At 41.1% G+C, this 26,442-nt stretch overlaps 2 protein-coding genes across 5 annotated transcripts in view; both read right to left on the minus strand.

Annotated features, from left to right (window-relative positions):
• aopep (aminopeptidase O (putative)) overlaps positions 1–11,019 on the minus strand; it is an 81,732-nt gene extending 70,713 nt beyond the window's left edge. For both annotated transcript variants that reach the window (XM_088295123.1, XM_088295114.1), the window contains exons 1-5: positions 9,927–11,019; positions 9,467–9,636; positions 8,262–8,454; positions 7,280–7,478; positions 5,841–5,965 (exon numbers count right to left, since the gene is read on the minus strand). In XM_088295123.1, coding sequence (XP_088151249.1) covers positions 5,841–5,965; positions 7,280–7,478; positions 8,262–8,454; positions 9,467–9,636; positions 9,927–10,567 — 1,328 coding nt within the window. In that variant the 5' untranslated portion in view covers positions 10,568–11,019. The remainder of the gene's footprint in view (positions 1–5,840; positions 5,966–7,279; positions 7,479–8,261; positions 8,455–9,466; positions 9,637–9,926) is intronic.
• A 388-nt stretch (positions 11,020–11,407) lies between these two features.
• dock8 (dedicator of cytokinesis 8) overlaps positions 11,408–26,442 on the minus strand; it is a 69,619-nt gene continuing 54,584 nt past the window's right edge. For all 3 annotated transcript variants that reach the window (XM_088295154.1, XM_088295145.1, XM_088295162.1), the window contains 11 exons: positions 25,861–25,961; positions 24,224–24,416; positions 23,412–23,555; positions 23,175–23,306; positions 22,383–22,517; positions 21,694–21,783; positions 20,920–21,156; positions 20,704–20,847; positions 18,283–18,389; positions 14,280–14,450; positions 11,408–12,895 (listed from right to left, as the gene is read on the minus strand). In XM_088295154.1, the coding sequence (XP_088151280.1) occupies positions 12,844–12,895; positions 14,280–14,450; positions 18,283–18,389; positions 20,704–20,847; positions 20,920–21,156; positions 21,694–21,783; positions 22,383–22,517; positions 23,175–23,306; positions 23,412–23,555; positions 24,224–24,416; positions 25,861–25,961 (1,506 nt within the window). In that variant the 3' untranslated portion in view covers positions 11,408–12,843. The remainder of the gene's footprint in view (positions 12,896–14,279; positions 14,451–18,282; positions 18,390–20,703; positions 20,848–20,919; positions 21,157–21,693; positions 21,784–22,382; positions 22,518–23,174; positions 23,307–23,411; positions 23,556–24,223; positions 24,417–25,860; positions 25,962–26,442) is intronic.

The raw sequence follows: 26,442 nt of genomic DNA on the forward strand, positions 1-26,442 counted from the left end.
AGGAATCCAAAAAAAAGAAGAAGAGCATTAGGAATATATCCAATGTGGTCTATGAGACTCACGGGACACACACACAAACTTATCAGTCCACTATCAAGAATGTAGGCTCACCTCCCGTTTGCCTGTTTGAAAACAACATGACAATGACATATGTGTGTTTGCCTGACATCATCCCGGAAGACATATCGTGACCATTACGCGAACAATGGATGCATTCATACCAAGACAAGCACAGGAATCCGTGTGTCAGCAGTGAAACATAACACCCTCATCACCCATGCCACTAAAAAAGGTCCATTTCAACACTTATGTCATTTCTCAACAAAAGATTGTTGGGGGGGGATTACCACTCTCGCTGGCATGTCCTCGTTTGGCCTCGCTGCGAAGCCACGCTCATATCTGATGGCTACGACGTGTCCAGCAGGCACAGACCGCAGCTTCAAAGAGGGCAGAGGAAACGCAGTGCCCTTCCTGTCACTCCCAGCCGGAAGTAAATGACGTAGAGACGCGACGACGAGATTTCAACACTATATTAACCCTTCTTCTGGTGACTTGAGTGTGAGTTCACAGTGACTATACATCATACTGTATATTTAACGACGATATTGTGACTTGGACAACATTATTTTTACACTTGAAAAGCTTCACTACCTTCATACAAAGATATTCAGTTGAAAAAAAATGACCAAAACTATTAATCGTTAATTCACATAAAGTCCATATTGGCAAGCACGTATGATTGTTGCAGGACTCAAAACAGGATGACGTCTTGACACAATTGTATGCTAAAATTTAAATTTTCATAATTCAAAGTGTTTGGCCGTGAGGCAATGGAATTACACTCACACGCTGTCTTTCTCGTGTACTTTTATTACACATCTTCACTGGGTAATACATTTTGTTTCCAAGTTGAATACTTCACAAAATGAGCCCTGAGGAAAATAGGCGACCATCAACGTCCATGAAGACCAGACTGAAAGTGAAAAGTCAGAGAAACACACAAACTTCACATGATAATCAGGATCAAAACACAGCAGGTGATTTATTCAAAACTTCAATTTCAGGACCAAAGTTACTTCTGCATGGTCAACAGACAGACACAAAGGCTATGAACCCACACTGCCTGCACGGAAGTCAGGAGAGTGAACTACAGCACAATCAGCGACCGATAGGTCAGCCACTTAACAGAATGTAGATTTCTTCCAAGGCTGAACAATTCTGACATGCCGCGTGATAGAGTTGCACAAAGCAGGCATGTCTGCTCGATGTAGTGCTTAAGGTCACAGACACATTTAGGCCCAATTCAAGCAGACTGTGACGTTCAAATGACTAATTCAAATCTGCATTATTTTGGGCGGCGAAATTCAATGGATTTTTTTTTTTTACTTGGCCCATGCACCTCCCCACGACAAAGCATTGAAGAAAATCTATTGCGAACAAAAAGATAAAAAGCTGATTTGAAATGTGCGCGACCCCACATGATGCAGGGAAGAAAAAAGAAAAACTCGGCAAGTGTGTGCTTACCACTTTTATAACGTGTGCTGTGCTTGAGATGACCAACAAAGTATGCCACACACATACTGTACCTATCGCTCCACTGACAATCGTGAATCACCTCCCCCAAACCAGATGTCTGTCAAAGCAACATCACTGAACTGAGAAGAGTCAGCGTCGTGCCACGGGGTATCCACACTCCCAGAAAAGACAAAGAAAGTGAGGTAGAAGTGGAAGGAGAAGAAGCAAATGAAGATGGCAATAGGCATTGTTATTTAAAGAATAAATCGGGAACAAAATTATTTAGACACCACTGCATACCAACAATGTACACACACACACAAGACCGACAGAAACAAATAAGAACAAATTACTCACTCACCATTATCTACGCTTCAACAAGCAGCAGAAAGCAAGTGTTATGACAGTTGAAAAAAAAACAAAATTCTTGTAAAGTGTCATGACAATTGTTATTCTATGATGTATAAAGTACCCATTAGCACACAGTTGTTGTCGGGAGCATTATTGGTGATTTTGACCACACTCGTAAAAATTAAACACATTTAGCATTTAGTTTTGTCAACACCGAGCATTTCTGAGTGGATCTGGGAACAAAAAGATAATCTTAACACACCCCAGACCACAGCATTATGAGTCAATCAATCACAGCTCACCTGTTTTCTGAATGTGATCATGTGACGTACACAAGCTGAGCCGTGATTGGTCATTACCTGAGCCCTGAACAACCATGATGTCATTTTTAGTTGACAGCAACTGGCAAAATGTCCGACTCCCACAAATGGATAAAAAAACTGATACATTTTGAAGCTTAATTCATATTCCATAAACGCATTATTGATGAGAATGACATGTTAAGACTAGTGGAGCATTAGAGAACATATTAGATAAAGACAACTTTTGACTTGACTTCAACTTTCAACTGTTTTCCCCTTTCTACCTGAGCCATCTCGGGCATTAGTGCTCGCTTTCCGGTGTCAAATTGTCTTTCACAGAGAAAAACCTTGAAAGAATTTCTGCAGCCAAAGAACATGGCGCTTAGGATGGAGGGTGTTGGGGGGACGCTTCTCATAGTTACATAAAAGCACCTAAAATCTGCAAATTCCATAAAGTGCTGACTGGCATCATGCCTATATTTGCGTAAGCCTTGTTCACACATAATTGTGTGTGTGTGTGTGTTGAGACTACTCAGTGTGGCAGTCTCAGAATGCAGACCTGCCCTTACTTGACTTCTTAATCTTGCGTTTCCTGCCCTCCCACTGTGTATCTGGGTATAAAAACTTCACACCACTGTGAATCCTCCGCCTCCCCCTTTCCTCTGAATCACACTACAACAGCTTCATGCCTGCCTGCCACAGGGCCCTGCACTCCTGCTGTTTCCACCGGGCCACTGCACAAAATCGGCACTTGGCCCATTCCCAAGCCTTTCCCACATGCCTCCCTATTTCCAGATTAAATAGCGCCCGTCTCTGAAGTCCTTCCAGAGGCTAATGGCTTTTGTTGCTGGGAATAATCCGCACATCCTCTCCCACATCCCGGGGGTCCACTGGCCTGTTGCGAAGACTGCTTCGGTGTCTCTTCTCCGTCTCAATCTTCCATTTTGGGTAACCGCCCCACCTTCTGAAAGCATAACTCCCCACCGTGACGTGCGTGGGCAACTTGGGACCTAAACCACCCGCGGCGAAGGGAGGATTCAAGTGAGATGACCGAGTTCAGACCCGTGCAGAGTTTTATAGGGAGTCAATGAAGGTGCTGTCGCAAGCTTGATGAAGTCCTTAAATCTTGTCCCCCTGTTGTGAATTAACTTTTAGCTGGCATACAAGGGAGGGAAGTAGCGTATTTCCTCATTAGTGGGAAGCGCTGTTGATTTGGCCAACTGCAGAAAAGATCAAGCACACATTAGGCAAGGCAAGGAGTTTCATAGTGGGCAAACACATTCTTTAAACAAAGATTTTTTCTAACGATATTTTAACTCCATTTATCCACAGATAATTATGCTTGGGATGCATGGTGGTGAGTACGCCTGTTGAATCTCATCTAACGTACAGCACATGTTTTTTTGAATGTGGGCCAAAGTCAACGTACCAGGAGAAAACCCACACACACAAACACAGGGAATGCGTTCAAACTCCACACAGGAAGGCAAAGATTCAAACCCTGAACCTCAGAACCTGGACACAGATGTGTTAACCACTAGATAGACTGCTGATTGAGAACAGAAGTGACTGGAACGCAAATCGTCAGAAAAAGGACAGTAAATGTTGCGGTTTTAGTTAGGATAAGAGTTCAAACGGGTTCAACAGTGACATAGCGCTCACACAATCAAGTATCACCACAATTTTTCCCTGAGGAACTTATTTGGAGTGAGGTGCTTATTTTTACTCAACAGAGACACCTATTAAAGTGGAGGCCACTATTTGCAGCAATGCGGTGTGAAAGTACCGGCGAGCTATCCTCTTGAGGACCTGAAAACATCAGGCTAAAGCCACTGAAGAGCTGTCTGAGTGCATAAACTTGATGTTCTTTCAAAAATAAATGTAGCACAGAAAAAGAATTTTACAAGATGAGGGCTGCCGATCAAAGGGCATTCAGGGGGAAATTTGGCGTAATAAATGTGCAAAGTTGAGATGTGGCCCAGGCAGTGACCCTGATGCTCTCTAAATATTTGCGAGAGAAGCTAATCTGGGGGCATGACGCACTGAGCAGACATTTGCGGCGATGAGCTCACGTCCAGTCTTGCAAGGGAATAAAATAACAGAGACATAGACAAAGTTGACTGAACACACCAAATTACTTTCCTTTATCAACAAAGTCACGGCCAGAATGGTAACGGTCATTAAATCCCGCTTCAACTTTAGCTACATTCTTCCGACGACCAGCAAGGCTTTGATTGTATTGTCGCTTTAGGGAGTTAGGGATGCGCATATTTCGTCAGCCATTTATGTCATGAAAAATATTAATTTTTTTTCAAGAGAAATTCAATTGCAGTCATACATACAAAAAAATGGCATATATTTCCAACAAATTACATATTTCTTCTTCAAAAAATTAAGTATTTTAATGTTTAAAATAGCATTATGAAAGGCCATTAAGTTATGAGAAAAAAAATTATTATCTTAGAAGTAATACATCATTTTTTAGGCACTATACACGCGAACAAAATAAAGGAAAACAAAGAATCGGGAAGTACAAATCTGATGTTTACAATTTTGCCACATCGATCTTACAGACACGTGATGCATAAACAATATTTATTTCAGTATTAAAACAAACTGATTTTTTTTCAAAACATAAAGTCCATCTTACAAATAAAACTGACTAAAATATGACTGATTTTTTTAGTGATTAAAGGTCATAATATTATGAAAATAAAGTAATGTGTCAGAATTTTTAAGAAAAGGGTTGTAATGTTACAATATATGTTCAGAAAAAAACACTTAAGTAGAAAATGTCTGAGAAATTTAAAATAAAAAAAGGCTAAATGATCACAAATACTCTTTCGGGGGGGAGTGAAACAAAAACAACAACAAAAATATCAACGTTTCCCTTTAGAAGAAATGAAAACAAAAACAGAGTGGGTAGAGGGTGAAGAGGTCAGGGTATGGTGACGGCATGAAGATATGCATAAAAGCAGATTTATCTACTTTGCGGAGGCCCGTGAAGGAGTCTTGCTGCATCTCTGCCCCCACACATCAACAGGCAGACCTTTGCTTACACTGCACGCAAACACATCAACACAAATCTGGCAGTTTGAGAGGAGAACCTGGAGACCACCTGAACCACTACTTGGGAGTGGAGAGGGGGGGACTGAGAGGAATTACCGGAGGTTATGATGAGAGCTTTTTGCAGATGGGGTATGTTTGGGGACGATGAGGAGAGCCTGCGTCCAGTTTTTAAGGAAGGAGGTGAAGGCCCCATTGCGTAAGATGAGATAACTAATGGGGAGTTGCACTTGGACCCTACAATTCAATAAGGACCTCTAAAAGATGATTGGTGGGGGGGCTTACATGCAAAACAGGCCATGACTCACACTCCAGAAACAAGTGAAGTGGAGCCCAGGCAGCAGATTAAAGCGTCAACAGTGCGGCAGCCAAACTCAATGTTTTCATTGCTATATGAAAATTACAGCTTGTGTCTTCCAAAAAGCCGAAAACACCTCAAAACATTTCATCTGAGAATTTATAAGTCCTGCTTGACCATTGCTCCGGCGAATACAGTACAACGATTTTTAATAAACAGAGTCAGCCTATATTTGCTATTGACCACAGCCACTACCAAATCCCACCAGACTATAACTAACCAGCTCTCCACCGTGTTTGTGTTTGTACCTGGCCATGCCCAGACTGGAAAACCCTGCTGGCACGATGAGAACATCAAGGCGGGGGAAGGGATGAACTCCAAGAACTGCCTGGGCTGCGGCTAAACATCGCGGCAACAGGGCGAGGATTCTGCCCTACAATGAGGACATCAACAAGTGTCTTTAGCATAGCAAAAACACAGATGTGAGCCCAAATAGCAACACTTTCTATAAGAAATAAGTGGTTTAAAAATGAAGATATTTATTCAACAAAGACAGTATGAAACAAGGGACATTAAGTGCCTTTCATCATTTCCTCGTTCCATTACGATGTTCTGCCAAATTGACCCGCCCGTGCCGAACTTCCTATTGGAAGATGATTTGACAGCCTAACTCTAACTCTAACCCCAAACGTAACGTTAACCCACCTCACTATCAGTGGTGGGAGCATGCGTGCGAAAGCACACTGGGCATTGGTAGAACATCTGGACAGGTAGGAAGGAATTACATCACTGTTGACGGGCAATTTTTTTTTATCATGATGGGGGGAAAAAAAAAATAAACATTCAATGCATTGTTAACTGAAGGTTCAAAAGTCCCGTTTCCATGCAAGTATTTACCTGAGAACGTAAACTATCGGGAGTTGAGTTCGATATCACCTCTGTACGTTACGGCCAAGTTTGGTATTTTTTTTCCTACAAAATTGGGTGTGATTTTATGACAAAAGGGAAAAAAAGTCATTCTTTGAAGGAAAAAAAGTTTGTAAAGTATATGAGAAAAAATGATTATTATATATTATACCAGTAGAGATTTTTTTTCCCAAAAAGTGTTATGAGAAAAAAAACATTTGTTTTTAAAAGTTGAAATCTTAAAAGTATGTAACAGTGAAAAAAAAAAAAAATATACTGTTTGAGGGAAAAAAGTCCTAAGATTGAAGTATTGATTTGGCCTTCTTGCACGTGGCACCATTTGTGTTTGAATATTGGTTGTCTAAATGTTCATAAATTCTGCAACAATAATGCTAGTTTTGTTGGCCCTTTAAAAGCATTTCAGATTAGTTTTTCGAATTATGCTACCAGACTTTGATAAATCAACAAAGTTATATGGACTGGTTTAATAAAAAACAAGTTATTAACTTTGTTTAGTCTCAGAGGAAATTCAACAGGGACATGGCAATAAGCAGCTTGAAGTGAGCGCACTCAGCAACTTCTTTTTGAAGTATTCACTACATGGCAGAATAGACAACATCTGCATCTTCTCAGCATCCACTTTCATAGAACCCTTGATTTTAAAAAAAGTAAGTAAAATTTCAGCTCACAACATAAAAACACATTTTTTAAATAAATAAATAAACACATAAATGTAAAAAATAAATAAATAAATAAATAAACGGAGAGGCTGATAACTCTAAAAACGTAATCATTTTTGGCACTCTGTATTATTATTATTCGAAGTGTGAACGATCTCAACCTGCGCCTTCTGCAGTAGGCCGACGGGTGCAAACACACGGTGGGGGATCACACGCTGGGACTTCACGGCGCGCTCGATGAACCGGCAAGGGTAGTCGCCATGGGAACAAGGGAAGCCGTCGTCCAACATGGCTGAATGGTCGGGCACAGAAACGCTCTCGTGCTGAGAGGATGAGCCCGAGCAGGCGGTCCACTCTTCCCTTGGAACACATTGAAAAGGAAAAGACAAGTTTAATCCAAGGTTAATAAAAAGCCTTTTAATGGGTTTTCCCATAGAGAGGCACACAGTGTGCGTGAGGTATAATACTCATTCCATGTGTGCCGTCTCTTTGTTCTAAGCGTGGGAATGAAATCCATGGAAATATGGACTATATACAAAACCGCTCCTAAAAATATCAAGGTGTCACTATGCAATCGTATTCTTTCTAAACGCAACAACCAGTGCTGACTCCGTATCCAAGGGTTTTCGAGCCGCGTCCAAGTTTCCTTCCAGCCATTCACTGAAAATAAAGGCCTGCCTTGTAATGGGAGATTCCTGAGGCCGGCGGCAGGCTACGGCTGGACTGCCATGGGAGGAAAACCAGGGCGGGAGGAGGAGGCTTACTGGAAGTCACTGGCAGTCTCAGCAGGGCTGAAGACTGGGGACTCCAGTCCAACTGGGCCCTGCAAGTCAGTCACTCACTGTATCCATAAAAAAATGTGTGTCTGCTTCACTTGTTTGCACTCCAACGATAATTTGTACTCGGCAATGAATTCAGAGTATGGAATTTGCAGCGCTTTGATGTACAGTATTTATCATAAAAAGTCTGAGAATGAGAGCTGTTGCAGCCTAAACCTCACCATGTTTGGGGGAATGAAAAGGGAAACGTTTGTTATGGAATGTGGAAAGGCCGACCTCGGGTTAATAACGCCAGGAAAGGAGGAGCTCATGCCAAAATAAAAAGCAAACAGAAAAAAATAAAAATAAATAAAATACACGCTACCTGCCAGTGTGGAGCCTGCTTGAACCTCCGCATGAGGACACGGGGACGGACTCCCCAAAATCATCCTTCCTTTCCCTCCCCTCTATTCCACACGCATGAAGAAGATGAGCAGGGACTTGCTGCCAGCGACCCACTGCCAAGGTGAAGGTGGAGGCTGGCATGGGCATTGTGACGTAGTAGTTCCACAGCAAATCTACGGAAACCAGAGACAAAGGCTTGTAAAATGCCCTACTTGCTGAGTTGACATGAAATCAAGGGAAAAGCGGCATTTTTTACTGGTTGAGCACCGATGTTTTCGACAGCAGGCATTCACAAACTTTTTATGATGTACCGCCAAAAAAAAATATTTGCTCTGCACAATACGGTAAAGTACATAGCGTAACACGTGTTCATCAAAAAAAAAAAAAAAAAAGGCAGAGGCTTTTTTCCTAAAAAGTATACTTATAATTGCAAGAGTTGAACCATTCACTCTGCTCTTAAATATAGGAAAGCAAAAATATATATATATGCCCCAACAAAGCAAACAATTGCCGCCATCAACGAACTACAGGCTGCTACATTAAAAAGACGTGAGTTGACAGCCATTCACAAAGCAGACATGGTAGTACCTAAAAACACTCAACTAATAAAGTCACAAAAACTAAAAAAAATATCGTTTTCTACAGGTAGTGCATGAGGAGGGTCTACAGAATGAAAAACAGGCTGAAATGCTTTATGTCTGGTAGCGAGATGTGAATAAAGTGTACTTTCAATTTAAAGTTCACACTTGATTTGTGTATGTAAATAGTTTAAATAAATGCACAATATAGAAGAAAGTGAGTCTGTTGAATTTACATAACACATGCACATCATGACGCATGGTCTGGATGGTACTACCACCTCTGCCTCAATTTGAGGTAGGAAAAACCCGGCAAACATAACGTGGGTGACTCACTGTGACGACCCCAAAAAGGGAAAAGCAGAAAGCCTCATCTCTGTTGTGATATTGCAATCATGCAGAATAATATACCCGGGTAAAAATACACTTTTTTGTCAGTATAATGATAAAATACAATGTTAGCATTTTGATTTTAATGAAAGGTCAAGTCTTTTTCAACACAACACCTCTGAAAAAAGTAGGCAGCTTTAGAACATCTATGACAGACTAAAAAGGCAAGTGTTCATTCATTCATTTTCTCACATAACAGTTAGAAACATAACCTTACTTGTGTCCCCATCCTCAGTAGGCGCAACCTGCTCCTCCCCGCTCATCAAGACCACACAGTCGCGGGGGGCCCGCACCCTGGCCTGCCATGTTGACATGGCAACAGGCGGCTCCTGGCAGGGGAAGAGGGCTCGGTTGTTGATGGGTGAGCCAGCGGTGTACACACACGCCCTGGAATGAATAATGATTTAGAGACCAAATTCGGAAATTATCCAATGTTGCATTTTTCTTATTTAATTGTCAGAAAAATATTGTTGCAGAAGACAGTTATACACCTGTTGTCATTAATAAAACAGAATGGCTTTGTGTTCAACTAAACAGGACAGATTTCACACTGAGTAAAATGTGATGTGATCATTATTATTTCAGCATCTATACTGTTTGATGGTGTGCCATGATTTTTTTCCCAATAAATAAAGGTTGGGAAACACAGGATTATCAGATTGTCCACTTTGACTTACATGTTGTCCTGGTCTTTGGTCCACCTCACAGAGCCCCCAGTAGGCCTCGTCTCGTAGTAAATTCTGAGGGCCCGGGGGAACTCCCGTGGCGAGGACACCCCCAGCTTCCACACCTGCAGACTCCAGCGGTCATTGCGAAAAAGCAGTGAGCCGCCATCCTGCTTAATACTAGCGGCACGGACACAAGCTGAGAAGAGCTCTTGCTGCCGCCTCCACTGAACAGAAGGCATCGAGACCAGCTTTTGGATGAGGTTAAGGGGTCGCACACCGGGAAAGGCGTCCAACAAGGACGTGATGTCCACTGGCTCCACATTTGACACATTTAAGTCACAGCAGTCCAGTACTAAGATGAAATGACCTTCAGGTGAGGACTTGATATGATAGCCAGCCGTCCCGGTCCCTGGTAAATCAGTTGAACATTGTTCTGTGTTTACGAAACAAGCGGTTTGGTTCCCATCATATTCCTCAGGCTCTCCGGAAGCAGTAGGATCCAAGAACAGAACCACACTACCACTAATGACTTCCCTGTCAAAGTGAACAGTTAGGTCAAGAGCGTAGTGCTTGACTAGAATGTGGCTAGTATTGGCACAAAGTGGAAGGTCGTCTGTATGAGGATTTAACTCCCCCTCTTGCACCTCCATGACATAAAAAAAAAAGTCCAGAAATATCAGTTCAAACGTTCGCGTGACAGTAAATGCACTTGAACTCACATTTTACATTGAGAAAGACATGAGACTTAACACATGCGCAGTTATTCCAAATCGCGCACTAACTTTGCTTTCCATGCGTCGACTGACTGAATTTAAGCCGCGACAAGAAGCCGGACTAACGCGACACCGTGTTTATTTCAATTTCATCCCCGAAAGTCAAAATAAAAAAAAAACTACCAGAGAATAGGAGACTTTATGCCCTGTTGGCAACCAATTCAGGGTGTACCCCGCCTACTGCCCGAAGATAGTTGGGATAGGCTCCAACACCCCCCGCGATCCTAGTGAGTTGAAGCGGTATATATAATGGATGACTGGATAGGAGACTTTACACGAAACTGTCAAACCTCACCGACGCACGAGACCGCCAATTCTGTCGAAATGTGATGACGTCTTTACCGAAGCGACGGTAGGGAAATGTAGTTCTTTTAACCACTAGACGTCTCTTAATTGTTTAACGGCTTCGGTTGACAATATTTTTCTGTGTGAATAACTTGAATGTATCAACTGGAATATATTCTCTAAATTAAGATAAGAAATAGTCGCTGCTTTGAGGAAGCTTTGATGCTGGTAACCGGGAAGGGAAAGACACTACAAATTACTGGCGTCGCAGTTCTTAGACGTAAAGATTATGCTGCCAACATAAAATGCTTTGAAACGTTGATTGTATTTTTAATTACTTGGTTTATTTCTAACCTAATGTTCATAAACGTACACTAAATATAATAACGATGCCATTCTAAAAAAGGTAACAAGCGAAAACAAGTGTACATTGTATTGTTTATTCAGATGCTTTGCCAGTATGTACAGAACATGGAGTTAAAGTTACATGTATTGTAAAAAATAGGGGAAAAAAAGAAAATTGAAATAACTTTTTCAAAAGGAAAAAAAACATATGTCTATATATACAGTCCCTGGGTACACCTGTAAGATTTATTAGTAACAAGAACAAGAGTTGTTTCCAAAGACATTTCAAAGTTTTGATTGAAATTTACAATACTACAATACAAATCTGTCAATAAACCTCGATCACTTTTACCCAGTTCAGTTTTAAAACACTTATATATGTATTGATGAATTAATAAATCTTTCTGATAGTATCAATCTAAACTGAGCATGCTTATTTTTGTGTATCTTGGTTCTCACTTGCTTGTGAATGTATCTTTAAAGTTGTGGTCTTGCTACAATTATAATACATTTCAATGCCATCTTTTATATTAGTATGCCTCAAAACTGGTTTGCAAAATATAATTTATCTAATACAGCAATCTCTGTAAACAATTTACCAAGTTTACAAAACAGTACAAAAATCTGTAATTTACCGGATGTGCCTTGGGTAAACAAGCTGCAGAAAAATAAAGAACCACATACACATCTTAAGTGAAATGCGATATTTACGGGACCATTTAGTATAAGTATCTCCTGGAATGTGTTGTGACAAAAAGTAAACATAAAAGACTGTATTGGCATTTGAAATTATTGCTCTCTAAAACTTAATCAAAAAAAATGTTTTGGCACTGTAAAACTGCCATGCACATTAATTAATCAGTACCAACCCCTTACTATTACTATTTTTAATCAATACCAATGTGCCTCTTAACTACAAAATAGAGTTCCACAGAATAAAATGCACTTTTTCCACATAAATCTGTACACTATTTTGTGGCATGGCTCATACCTTTGGTCGAGATAGTATGAAGTCCACCCACTGTATGCAAACTTGTCAGGTAACTCCAAATAACTTAAATAATAATAATTAAAAAAAAATCAACCTCAAATTCAAACATACAAATATCTAAATCGCACGTTTAATACTCAGATTAGAAAGCCCTTTAACACAGAACAGAATCATTTACTGTGTGTAAGTGACACATCCCCATCATTCATCCACACCCATACCAACACAAACAAACACACGCACTGACAGCTTTATTAGCACACAAATGAGGTCCTGAGCCAGCAAGAACCTAATGGAGAACATCTCAAAATGTTTGCAGCATCATTAGGACATGTGGATATGTTACAGTGAACGGCTCTGTGCATCAAGTTGTGCCTCAATACAATGGACAAACATGAATTATTATTATTAACACTGCTGGTTGTCTTTTTTTAGAACTGTGAATCAACTGTCCTGGGTTGTCCTGAGGTTGCCGCCAACAACTTATTCAGCCTCTTCACAAAGCATCGTATTTCAGATCTGCCATGGCCTCTCAGGAAACTTCCTCCTGAGTTCTGCGGAAACTCAGACGTTTGAAAGAATCCCTGCAAAGAAATACCAACAGGTAAGAGGGGCATCCATCCATTTTCAGTACCGCTTCTCCTCACTAGGGTCGCGGGGGGTGCTGGAACCTATCCCAGCTATCTTCGGGCAGTAGGCGGGGGACACCCTGAACTGGTTGCCAGCCAATTGCAGGGCACACAGAGACGAACAACCATCCGCGCTCACACTCATACCTAGGGGCAATTTAGAGTGTTCAATCGACCTGCCATGCATGTTTTTGGAATGTGGGAGGAAACCAGAGTACCCGGAGGAAACCCACGGAGGCACGGGGAGAACATGCAAACTCCACATGGATGGCCGGAGCCGGGATTGAACCCACGACCAATGCTGTCTCTCACTATGAGGCCATCGTGCTAACCAGTCGGGTCACCGTGCCGCCCGGTAAGAGGGACTTGCATACCAAATTTGAGCATTTCCCTCCCACTACCGATACAAGTAAGCATAGGTCCGACTGTTGGACATCTAAAAAATACTTTAAACCTGCTCAGTAATTACGCAGGTATATATATAGTATAAAGGCTTCTTGAGCATAAAAAGTGCCATACAAGGACAGCACAAAACCGCTGAACGTCAAACCAACATTAAGTGCAAGAACTCATTTTAGGCATTTTTTTTTGTTTTACGAAAAGTATGACAAAATATTAATATTATTAAGGTACTGAGTTGGTCTTGGATGCCATTCCAAATCTGCAAAAAAATATCAAGCCTTACTCACATTGTAGTGTAGGGCAGTAAAAGCCTGAGTGCTAGTGCAATAAAGCCATGTCTGCCATCTAATGGTGGATGGGGATATTACAACTTATGCACTTATGCGACTTTCGTGACATCAACTGAAATGCTTTGAGTAGAATGTATGCAGGAAATCTATTTTTATAAACCCCTAAAAATTTAGGGGAAAAAATTAATTTAAAATATCAGATAGAGCTCTAATATACACAGAAATACAACCACAAAGAAAGAAAATGTCAATCAAAAATAAAAAAAAATATCCCACGAGTATTGGTGGTCCACTCTTCACAGTATGCACTATAATTATGAAAATAAAAGCTGTCCACTTAAATGCAGGTCCTATTTTAATGAAATTTCACAACGAAAATCCAAATTCAGTTGTGTTTGCATTCAAGAGTGTAAGGCAAATATATGTGTTTTAGGTTTTGTTTTTAGTGTATTTATGAAAAACAAATCTGTTCAGCACATGTTTTGGTAATGCGTGCTGCAAAACAATGCACATTTGGTCTCTCTGGTGGCAATATAGTTTGGAGATATTTTGTTTGGGAAGTTGGGCTTGTACAGTTGTCAAAGTGTTTTCAAATACATTTATTTCATAAAATGGCAACAGTGAATGACTTTCATGTGCGCCTTCACCTGTTCTCCAGCCGAGGCCTGATGATGGGCTTGTACAGCTCGGGTATCTTTCTTTCCAGCATGGGCCTCAGGCTCTCGCGAAGGCGGTTATAGTTCTTCTTTAGCTCCTGCTGGTACTCCTTTTGGTCCGATGTGATTAAGTGCTTGTTCTTCTCAACCGCCTCGCCACACCTGCAAGGATTAAAAGAGTAGGAATAAAGTGGATCCAAGACCTTTTCTGGTGTGATGGTGCAAAATCATAAAGCAGTACAGCACGATCTATTCAGCATAGCTACAATATTCATTCATCTGGTTGGTATTGTCTCATATTCCCTTTACTGAATGGACTTTCTAAAGAGAGGTTCTCATTCACTTTTGCATATGATGTAATGACCGCAAACCGAAGAACAGCATCATCAGTCACTCTAAGCAAACCAATCCATGGGTAATCCAACCTCATGCTAACTGCAGCCTGCATCCATTTGACAGAAATGAACAGTCCTTTGCAAGCCAAACAGTCTCAAAAGGGACATGCCTGTTAGATGTTTCCATCCACTAGTATGTAACAACGTAATCAATTGCAGGGCAGAAGCTGACACACAGAATTATGCGCAGGAAAGAGCAACACTGGTAGATTGTAATAATAAGAAGGTAAAGAGTCTCAAGCGGGGGCAGTGAGCAAGTTCAGGAGGTCTGCCCACGGTCCTCCACATCGACAAACGGGTCTGCAGGAAATCAGGGAGACCGCCGCGATTACAAACACATGTCTCAGTTAATCCCTAAATTTCAAATGTGGGTGATATGGAAAATGCATTGGTGTGTAACACTATACGGTAACAGTAAATAAATAGTCAAGGCAAGGAGCACGCTTGACCAGAGGGAAGGATTTTCCAAGATGACGTGTAAGCCGGACCAGGAGTTTACGTTTACGCTCGTTAAGTCCATATGCCACCGAGAGCCAAATGTTTGCTAGTATCTGCGAATGACTGATTTTTGGTCAGGGTTTGTTCAAGGTTGCAAACAAGACGTTTGCCAGACCTTCACCAAAAATTTTTCTTGTCGCAATTTGAACATTCAAAATTTCCTTGTGACAAGAAAAAACTGTTCGTGACCATTTAAACTGCTGCAGAACGAACGTCTTTGCGACCGTTTGCAACCTTGAACCAACTCTGATGAAAAATCAACATTAACTACAAACCTTTGCCGCTCAGTGAAATACTGGCTTCACTGAAACATTTTCGTCAGACTGGGCTCAAATGAGCACTTGGATGCTGCCTTTCCAAAAATCTGCAGTTTATAAAAATGGTTTTGTCTTTTTAATAGTTTTTTTTTTTTTATCAGTATGCCATGTGGGAAAGGAGAGTCGCAGATGCGCTTTTACAGCACAACAACAAGCTCACTCACGCAGAAGCTGATGTCAGTCATAACTCACATAGACTCGCCCGCTAATTTCACATGCAAACCGACCAGGCCCCGCCTCTTAAGGCATATAAATAGATAGATAGACTTGATTGCATTCCCTGACTCCTTTCATAAACTGAAACATTCGCAAACCGAGGTAATGTTTCCCAGTGAAATTAATAGAAATGCAATTAATTCATTCCAGCCGCACAAAAAAATATATTAACCTTATTTCTATATATATGGTTAAAAGTAAATACGGCACAATATAGAAAAAATAATATATACACTATATAGAATAAGTGCCCAACACATAGATTGCAGCAATGTAATGTGGCTTTCACTTTGCTTGAGAAAAAACATAACTGAGCTTTCTGCCTGTCCAATGGTACATGCTACTCCCGGTGCGGGTTTGATTCCCAGTCCGCAGTTTTTGCCAGTCAATAGCATGTGGGTGTGAATGGTTGTCTATCTGTAAGGTGCATACATTCACATATATGGCTGATTTAGAGCACAGGTGTTAAACTCCGGTCTTCGAGGGCCACTATCCTGCATATTTTTCCCTCCAACAATACACATGATTCAAATGATCCTCTCATCAGCAAGCTGTCTGATAACAATCCTGATCATTGCAATCTAAAACATGCACGAACGTGGCCCTTCAAGAGCGCAGTTTGACACCTGTGGTTTAGAGTGATGAATGAACCGAACATGAATGTTTTGGGAATGTGGGAAGAGGTGAGGGCACCCAGAGAAGTCCCACACAAGCGTCAGGAGAGCATTCGAACCCTGAACCTCAGAACTGCGAGAAAGACGTGCCAACCACTGGGACACGATGCAGGCGCTTTTTAATAATGCTTGCTATAATTGTATGTAGCGCAGAGGGGGGAAAAAAAAACAACATAAGCTGATTTGTTACAGGGCTGCGTCTAAAAGAGCAAAAGAAAGCTGAGAATTAATATGTCACGATGAAAAACTAAACACTCACATTTTCCCTGCTGTCACACAAAGGCCCCGTTCCCCCAGATCCAAAATAAGAACCGTTTCGGAAATTACGGTAAATATTTGCCAACCTGCTTGTAGTAATCAGCGCAGACCGGAATGTGACATGCGAGGGTTTGGAAAATGAAAACCACCTTTTGGAGGCAAAAAGGACCCGTGCCTTGCCAGATGAACATACACATGCAGTGCAGGACACACGCGCGCACGTGCACCCCCACACACACCCCCACACCCACGCACACACACACGCACACTTTTCTTCCTCCCAAATCTCTCTAACAGACGCAACTCTGTGAGCAGGATGGTTCGAATTATCGTCTTAATTATTCAAAATACAATGAATTCCTTGGGAACAATGACGCTTTGAATGGGAAGAAAAATAGCTTGGTGATAACATGAGGAATAAAAGCTTGTGCTATCATGGAGGGGGAATGAAGAACAGCCCCTTTGATACAATGTGCTCGTGTTCATTTCTATTCATCCAACCTGTGTGATTAGTTTAACAATCAGCTGCGATTATCAGACATTTCTGAACTTTCACCATTCAAAAGTCTAAGCAGAAACATCTAGATTGATCATGTTCTGTATGTTATCGATGGAAAACTTTTAATAGCATCCTTTGTACGGTTTTGGTGACTTCTGGGATAAATTGCCTTAAAATGACACTTGTACAGTGACAGGAAACAGCGAATATTGCCAAATCCCCGTTCAGGATGTCAGAGGATTCATTTTTTGCTTCTTCGTTGGCTTTCCGTGTCCTTTCTATGACACTTTTTTCAAAAGATGACCAGCTTTCATTACCAAACGTGACAAGCGGACGACGTGACCGCAGTTTGCGCATTTTGCACATTTTGCTTTTTCTTTGGCCCTTCCATGACACTTTTCTCAAGGGATGATCCGTCATCATACTAAAAAAAGAGACCTCAGTTTTTCAAGCACCAGATGATTAACTCGTGCTTTTGTCTTTAGACCAAACTGCTGCCATGCTAAAAGTGAGAAGAAAGAAATATTAGGTAGGGGCTAAGTTTAGCCGGAGTTGTAAACCTAAATTACAGAGAGGCTTCACTGCATGAATATGCGTATTTCCAGGGCATGTTTTTCTTTTTTTATAACTCTGATCTCATGGGTAAAGATGTAACACGCGATTAAATGACAAAGTGTTTTGGATATTTATTTGTTGCATATTTGTGGTTTGAAATGTTAATGGAGGCAATTTGCGCAGTGTGACCATTACTTGTGTTTTTTTTTTTTGCCATTCACGCAGAGCTTGGTCCCGATCTCTGCTATTGTGCACTGAAGGTTATGATGGTTGTTCTTTTAGGTTTTCCAGTTCTTAGGTTCCTTTTACGTGTGTGAAAATTATCATTATATAATTAGATGTTTGGAGGTAACATCTAACTTCATGATTAATTAATTTTCTTATGATTACAGTTCTTTATTTTCCTAGATCTAATAACAGTGTTAATGTTCAAGCTGCATGTAAAGTTGCGGTAAGGTAAAATAATTCAATTTTTAAATATTTGGGGGGGTATAAAGTACATGTGTATTTTGTACACGATGCATGCTTTGTTTCATTTTGTCGCTCAGTAGCTGAATAACGGTTTTGCAGACAATATCTTACCTCATAATAAACTCCTTGAAACACAGCCGCAGTTTATTGTGGTGACGGAAGAGCTTGGGGTCCGCCGGGATCTCATTTAGGAAGACCTGGGCCACTTCCAGCGGGCCCTGTAACGGCGAGAGGAGGAGCCCAAACAGACAGGAGTTAAGGTTCAAGAAAGAGAAAGCAAAAACAAAACCGCAGGAAGGAAAAGGGAGCTTAATACAGGAAGCGTACCAACGTTGGAGCGTACTAACAAAGGCGGGGTGAGAGATGGCTTCCTGTCACCACTAACCCGCTATTGCAGTGATTCTCTAATGCAGGGACCCAAAAGTGGGTCAGTCAAGTCAAAGTCAAGTAATAATAATAATAATTTAATAAAAATTATTTATTGCTCATTTGATGGCAAGGTGTAATAAATATGACAAGGATTTTAGAATGCGGATATGTACATTGTGAATAAAAACATAAATAATAAAAACATAAACCCCATGGAATTAAATGTGGCTCATTTGCATAATTTCATAGATTTAAACATGTACTTGTCATGTTCCTCATCAGTTCTCTGCGCTCTGAAAACAAACATACAAGTCCAGCTTTTATAATTCATTTGCCTTTACTCCTCAGTTCCTTGAAAATGTGCAAAGTGGGTCACGACTGAATGACGGGGTCCCGGGCTGGGAGAGACATTTTCCCATGGTCATACATGCATCTTCCTCAGCTGATACTGACAGCAGTGCAACTGCAACTGGGAAAAAAATGTCTGGCTCTTGCTATTGTCACCATAAATTGAAACCTTTGGTAGTTTTGATGAAAGAAAATAAAATGTTTTTCTCAGGCCTCCTCTTGCCTGCACCATTGGGATAACTCCGCTTCATTTTTCTCAAATTGTGCCAACATGTTTGTTTTGCTACCTTCATGCTCAATAAAAAAAAATTAAAAAAAATTATTATCCATTGCATTAGAAGGGAGGGGGGAGCATTTAAAACGGTGATGACGGATTAAGAATTTTGATGTGTTTTCAAAGACATGAATTAAGACTAAAATAATGAATGGATGAAAACGTTATGCCTGTTTTTATGAGACATTTGGGGGGCCCTGGAACTCTTGGGGGGCCCCGGGCAATTGTCTCTGTTTGCTTAATGTTAAGTCCACCACTGATCTCAGGATAGGACCCGACCAGTAGAGAACTTGCAATTTACACATTGTGAGATCTGGTTACTTTTTTTATGGTCATTTTGAGTTTATTTTTTAGGGCTTTTATTCAAGAATGAAGACTGAACACAAACATTTTTTTTAAGTCTTAAGTTGCATTCTGCAAAATGCTGACACTCTGCTCTGTGATGGAGTTCCAACTTGGGAAAATGTGCGTCCCAGAATGAGGTCTACAATAGAGAACCCCTTGCCTTTAGCTATTACCATTTGGCTCCTCGATTCCCAGTATGAGACGTAATCCCGCCGCATATTTGTTACGAAACCGCAGCACACTCGCACAGCGCCTGCTGCATGACAGGAGCGGCTAAACAGCTCTGATTAGCATCCCAAAAAAAAGCCTCTTTCATGTACTGCGGACCCAAACAGAAGGAAAACCGAGGCCTCATGTGCTGATTACGCCGGAGACATGGATGTTTACGGAGCTGCTGCGGCGTTACGCAGCCATCGGGTTCTGAGTGACGGGACCTGTCAGATTAGACGTTCCAAGATAAAACACGGGAGCGTCATCTTGACATCCAGCACGCCGGCAGGACCTGGAAGCAATCACATCAAAGCGAGCTCTGGTTCGGGCGGAGCGAGCGCGACACATGAAAGGGAGGGCGGCCATGAATTGACATTTTAACTCAATGTTGGAGGGAGGAGGGAAGCGAGGGGGGATTAAAGTTATGGATGCGACGAAGACTTTGATCATGTCTCCCACCTGCAATCTGCCACTACAATGCTAATTGTAAATGTGATAAGTTAAATGCAGCTAATTCATCCCGGTCTGTTTCAAGCCCCCGACCACCTGACACATTTAGAGTGAGCACACGGGGGACAAAGAGTGAGGACAGACATTTGGAGGTAAATATGACATGAAAAATACTCCACTTTTTTAGGTAGCTGGTTTTTATGACAACTTTCTACAGACTTTCAAGGGTTTCATTTACAAGCACTGTACAAATACTTAGTTTGAACTTTTTGGGGTTTTTTTACATTCAAAGGAATGGAATTAGGGCAAGAAGCAGGGAACGGCGTAATAACCAAAAGTGTGGCGAAAGAATCCCTGAAGAAGTTACAATTGATTTTCACTATGAAGCTCAATACATTGGCTTTTAATCTTCAAGAAATTATATTTAGGTACCACACACATGCACAGACACAGCCACACAGCTGAACTCATAAATGCATTCAGCCAGCTATACAGACACACGCACACACACACACGCACGCATACACATGTATTACCTGGTTAACAGTGGCGCCCACTGAACCTTGCAGCAACATCTGCAACATAACAGCATCTGGTTGCTCTCTGTGCGTGGCGACGGCCAGCTCCTTTGTCTTCTTCTGCATGTCCTCTATGGCCACCTCAATAGGAGTCAGGTCAAACTGGAGGAACAAAAAAAAAAAAAAAACATTAAAGGCAACCAGCATTTATGGACTGTGTTTTTGTCACACTACCTCCTCCTTCTGGATGACGTTGATGCGCGTCTTGACATAAGGGAAGGCGTGCATTGTCGTGAGGATGGTCTTCCTCTTGTACTGCTCGTTGAGTTCGCCCCGCGGACGCCCGCTCTTGGTAAAGGGAGTAGTATACATGAAACGTCGCAGATTGAAGTTCTTCTCGAAGTTGGTCAGCCGGTCTTTCATTTCGTAGTCATCGAAGTAAGGCTCCACGTATGTAACCTGGATATAGGCCTGCACAGGAGCACAAGGTCACTCACTGGTCACTACATTTGGAACACCTGCAACATTGAGTGCAGGGGGGGGGTAAACTTTTGTGCTGAAGGGCAACATTTGATTTTTAAAACGGACAAACTTTAGCAATGAAGTTTGAAAAAAAAAAGGGGTGTAAAAGTGTGTAAAATGTAAAGTTATTAAAGATAATAACATAATCCTTTATTATTGTATTTTTCATAATTAATTTAATAATAAAGAACCAAGAATGTAATCAAATTCATTTGACCATATACAATGATCAGCATGTGTCAATATTTTTTTATTTTATTTTTATATAATTAAAATAAACAAAAATGAATTAATACAAAACAATAATGAGATTCAACGGTTGTGTGTTTATCATTTATTGTGGTCTAAGATTTATGTAGTGACATGAAGAGTCCGAGAGCATTTCTACCCCAATATGGTATGCAAACAATTTATCCTACACAAATTAAAGTTGGGACGACCACATTAAATATTCCCGCTATCTTTGAGTGACAGCGTTTGTCTCACCTTGTTGGGGTTAAGTTGTTTTCTGTCCACAGGCGTCGAGTCTTTGATCATCACCAGGATGTTCTCTCCAAAACACTGACCGTAAAAGTTCTGGCGCCAGAGAAACATGAACATTTGATTATACAGATGCTATAGCCCGTGCAATTAAATATCACTTAAAGTGTATTTGTTTGTTTATGTAACGCACAACTATCTCTTCATTGTGCCTTTGAGCCACATTTTTTAATGGCCTGTCGCATATTCCAATAATAGCTTATGGGACATTTTCATAACTCAAAAACAACTTGTATTCTGCCAATTTATATGTTTGCCTTCAGAGCTGTTCATAAATTGTGGATTTTTTTTTCTTCTCCCTGCTTCTTATAAACGTGCACAATCCTTTCTACAGTGACAAATAGAATAAACTGCAATTTACATTCAGATGCTTTGGCTGACCCACTGGTTTTATTCAACATTTTGCAAAGGCAGATTGAAACAGATGAATAGTTCCAAATGGGATGATTGTATGCTGAAATGTTGATATTTTTAGGCAAACAAAAGCATGTTTGCTTTTCTGTTTGCATGTTTCATAAACAGAAGGTTAAGTATGCAGACCTCTTCCTTCCATTTTTTTTTATATGTGGCCGCCAGAGAAAACGTGCGGACATCCCTGATGTAGACACTTTATACAAAACAGGCTGCATTTGTACCTCCAGCCGGTGTGATATCTCTGGCAGGTGCGTGATGGCTGGCTCCTTGTAAATGAATTCCCGCTCATCCAGGTCTCCGAACTTCGCGCCATAAAAACCCACCCGGAAGTATGTGCCGAACATCCTCTTGTGACCCTGCAGGGACACAGAGACATACATCTCCATGATGACATTCTCCACAGTAGGACATAACAGAGTTATTTTTATTTCTTATTAAAGTCATAGAGGCCAGTTTATGGGCCTTTTATGACTTCCTACAGTCAGTAATTTTTAGGTCATTTTAATGAAACAGATGCTGTTAATGAATAAAACACTAAATAACACAACAGCATATTATCTGGGCACAAAGAAAGAGATGGGATTACATTTCTTTAAATCCATCATCCTGCTGCTGTGTGTACTTTTATTACTGTTGGTTGCATGTATATTTTTATTACTAGTGTAAATAAAAATAATAATGTGGTGACAAAAATCAACATTTTGGACCCATTCGGACGTTTTCACTCAGGGCTGTACTCACATTTGTTGCCAGCTATTCAGACAATGCATGTGTATGGAGTTATTTTTGAAGGAACAGTAAACGTTCACTGTTCTACAGATTATACACTTGCAGTTAAGTATCTTGTCTTCAACGTTTTCCGGTGAAAATATATAGAAAAATATTTACAGAAATGTCAGAGGTTTACTCACTTTTGGAAGATACTGTAGTTGTTGAGTATAATTTTTACATCTCAATATGAACAGTAGTGAACTTGTCTTCACCTTGTTTGCCATTTAGGCTCCAGTCGTTACCTTCTGAATGATGTTATCAAAGGCTCTCTGCAGTTTGTCGTGAGTGGATGCCAGCTTTTTGAAGTCACGGTGAGCCTCCAGGATGGGAATGATAACCTTGTAGACCTCGTTAACAGCCTCGTACAGACCTCCCTGATTAGACAAAAAGCAGCGGCGGGTAACCATGGCGACATACACGGCCCATATTATACAATAAGTGGCCAGTGGATGAAAACAACGAAACGGTTTGTTTATTACATTGCTAAAGAGCTCGGCAGCCTGCTCCAGCAACCCCACGAGGCCGCTCTCCGTGAAGTAGCGGCCGGAACACACGCCGTCCTCGTCAAGGGACAGGATGTCATCCGACACGGCCGACTCCTCCAGCACATTGGAGGAGATGCTCTGAGGAGGAAAATCCATGGTGCCGATCAATCACTTAGTCCTCTTAATCAAATTAGCAGTCACATGGCTGAATTGAAAACGGGGAGAAGGAAATGGAACTAATGTGATGACCCTCCAATCAATGACCTGTTGACTGCTGGAGGTCAGGATGTGTTGGGCACACACACTTCACTGGTACGTGTGTGTTTGTGGGTGTGTGCGTGCGTGCTTGCGCATTACAGTTTATCAATATCACAGTCAGCACAAGAGAACATTTACTTTTTCATAACTTGTGCCAAGGAGGTTATTTTGTCATCGGCATGAATTTGTGCATTTACAGATTTTTTTTTCTTGTTGCAACTTCTGATCAGCATGTATTAACCATAATATTCATTTTGTACTTATTCACAATAGTGATGTGAACTCTTTTTTAATTCAATTAGACTGATGATGGGGCTAAATGTATAATGGGGAAAAATGTTTTAAAGAAAACTGGGTGTGCGAAATTGCACAGCTGAAGACATATTTCTGTAAGAGCGTTATGAGCATATAGCTCCCCCCACTGGACACACATGACCAAATCAGAGCATCCACCATTGAGAGATGTGTGATGTTAGTGTCTCTATCCCACCAACCTGTGTCCTACGTGTACAATATGATAATGAGATGTCTGCATCAGTGGCCTCTACCTGGAAGGTGACGCTACCAATGGGCAGGTACTTGTGATCCTCCAGCATGCTCAGGTACTCCGCCACCAGAGCGGCGGCGTGTACCAGACACATAGCCGATTCGGTGTAGCATTTCCTGTTGTTGTGCTTCTCCGCCATGTTCTGCAGCCACGTCAGACGCAGGTCGGGAGACGTCTGGTAGCCTTTTGCTATCCTGTTGGACAGGGAGGGAGGATGTCACTGCTATTGATTTCCTACTCAATGGTATTATAAAGTATTTCATTATAAAAGACGATCTTGTTTAAGCTTCGTGAGATGGACAAAATATTACAAACAGCTGTCAGTATAACACAGCACACTACAAGCACGACGACAAACTATTTTGTTGGCATGGTATCTCAGCTGACTTTGAATAAGGCGTGGGGTACCCACTGGACCGGTCGCTAGCCAATTGCATTGTGCAATAGAGACAAAATTAGCATTCACCATGCCGGTTGGCTGAAGCTATAGACAGAAGCTCTGTCAAATGTCAAATGTTGTCAAATGTGATTGACTTTCTCCCGGTGTTCAATAAATTGCTGAAGAGTGCATTGGCGACTGTGGCTCTCCTGTGCCACATTAGAGGGCATTACGGATTTATGATAGACAAGTACAATGACTCAACTTTGGAGTTTTTTTAGGTACAGTACAAGCCGCACGGTCGATATGTTGTTTTGATTTGTAAGGAAACTTTTCAGATAAAAGGGTTGGATGGTGGCAGCAAACTAAACTCAACTCACATCTCTGCCAGCAGTAGTTTGGCAGATAGCGAACAATTCTTGAAAAAAGAGGATTTCATTTAAAAAAAAACTAAACATAAAACATCCAGAATTTCTTTCTTGGGAATGGCCGCTTATCGTAATGCCAAGACTGAGGCAGAAAAATAACAAAAATTGCTATGCCTGGCAATCGGCAGCCAGTTCATTCGCTTTTCAAATAATGGATCAACTCCAAAATTACAGTACACTCCATCATGAGCACAGTCCTCTGGTTTAATAAAGCCTAGACGGGAGAATCGCAGCACCTGCAAAGTGCGTAAGAAAAGTGCGTAAGGAATTGACTTCCGCGCAAATGGGAGAATATGACTCAGAATGAATTCAACTCACAGGTGAAGGCATCACTGGAGATATGATCCACAAAAAAATATTATATACAAAGCCACGGTAAGTGGAATACTGTGGTGTCTTTAAAGCATTAGAAGAACAATTCTAATGAAGGCTTTGAGACATATTGCACAGTATTTATGGATTCAAGACAACCAAAATCTGGAAATTATTCTCATGAAAGGAATCCATGTATGCATTGCATTTAGACGGAATGAAGGCCTTTATAAAAACAGGATGAGTTCAGGTGAAAAGAGTGTACGCGCTTAGGCGAACGAGACCCAAAATAGAGCCATGCGTAATAAATAACACATGTAACACGACACATGGAGCGCGCATATGGCCCTTTGGTCTCCTCTGGACCCACTGTTTGCATTTGCATGTAAACAAAAGCGGCTCAGAGGGGAGCCAAAGTGCTAGCACATGGTTGCCATGGCGAGGGAGGCAAACAGAGGCAAAACAAGCCCAGATAAAGAGAGAGAAGACAGTGGTGTGGGAGAGAAGTGTACAAGGTACCTGTACATGAGGTCCATGAGCATCTCAGGATCCTCCTGGAATTCTCGCATCTTCACCGTGTCCGACAAGATGCTGTTGAGGTTCCTCAGGAGCTCGTCCACCTAGAGACGGAATTAGCGTTGAAATACTAATTCAATTCAAATTGACATAGCTGGGTAGTAAAATGCAATTTTCAAAACCTAAAGGCTGCAATTTAGGTCTGGGGGGGGGAATTGATTCATTTTGGTCGTTATATCTTTTTTTATAGGTAAAGAACCAGTCAAAAGTTTGGAAACAGTCTTGTGCAATGTTTCTTTCTGAATTGTACATATATGCTTAAGTCATCAACATTATGTGCTTCAGAAGTACAATCCACATTTTTACAATTCTATATTTGTTTGCATTATTGTTGTAATGTGATTCATGATTCTGTGACTTTGGTGTAACCTTATACTTGTTTTGTAGAATTTTGTGAGGTTGTTGCAGTGAACACTTATGCTTGAGCCTAACCTATAAAACCAAAACATTTACTTATAATCAATCAGATATTGTTGATTGTAATACAAAAGATGAACTCATGGTCCATAATGTTGCCTGATGTGA

The sequence above is a fragment of the Idiotropiscis lumnitzeri genome, chromosome 1, assembly GCF_059441095.1.
Source record: "Idiotropiscis lumnitzeri isolate Australia: NSW breed Sydney's pygmy pipehorse chromosome 1, RoL_Ilum_1.0, whole genome shotgun sequence".
Lineage (NCBI taxonomy): Eukaryota > Metazoa > Chordata > Actinopteri > Syngnathiformes > Syngnathidae > Idiotropiscis > Idiotropiscis lumnitzeri.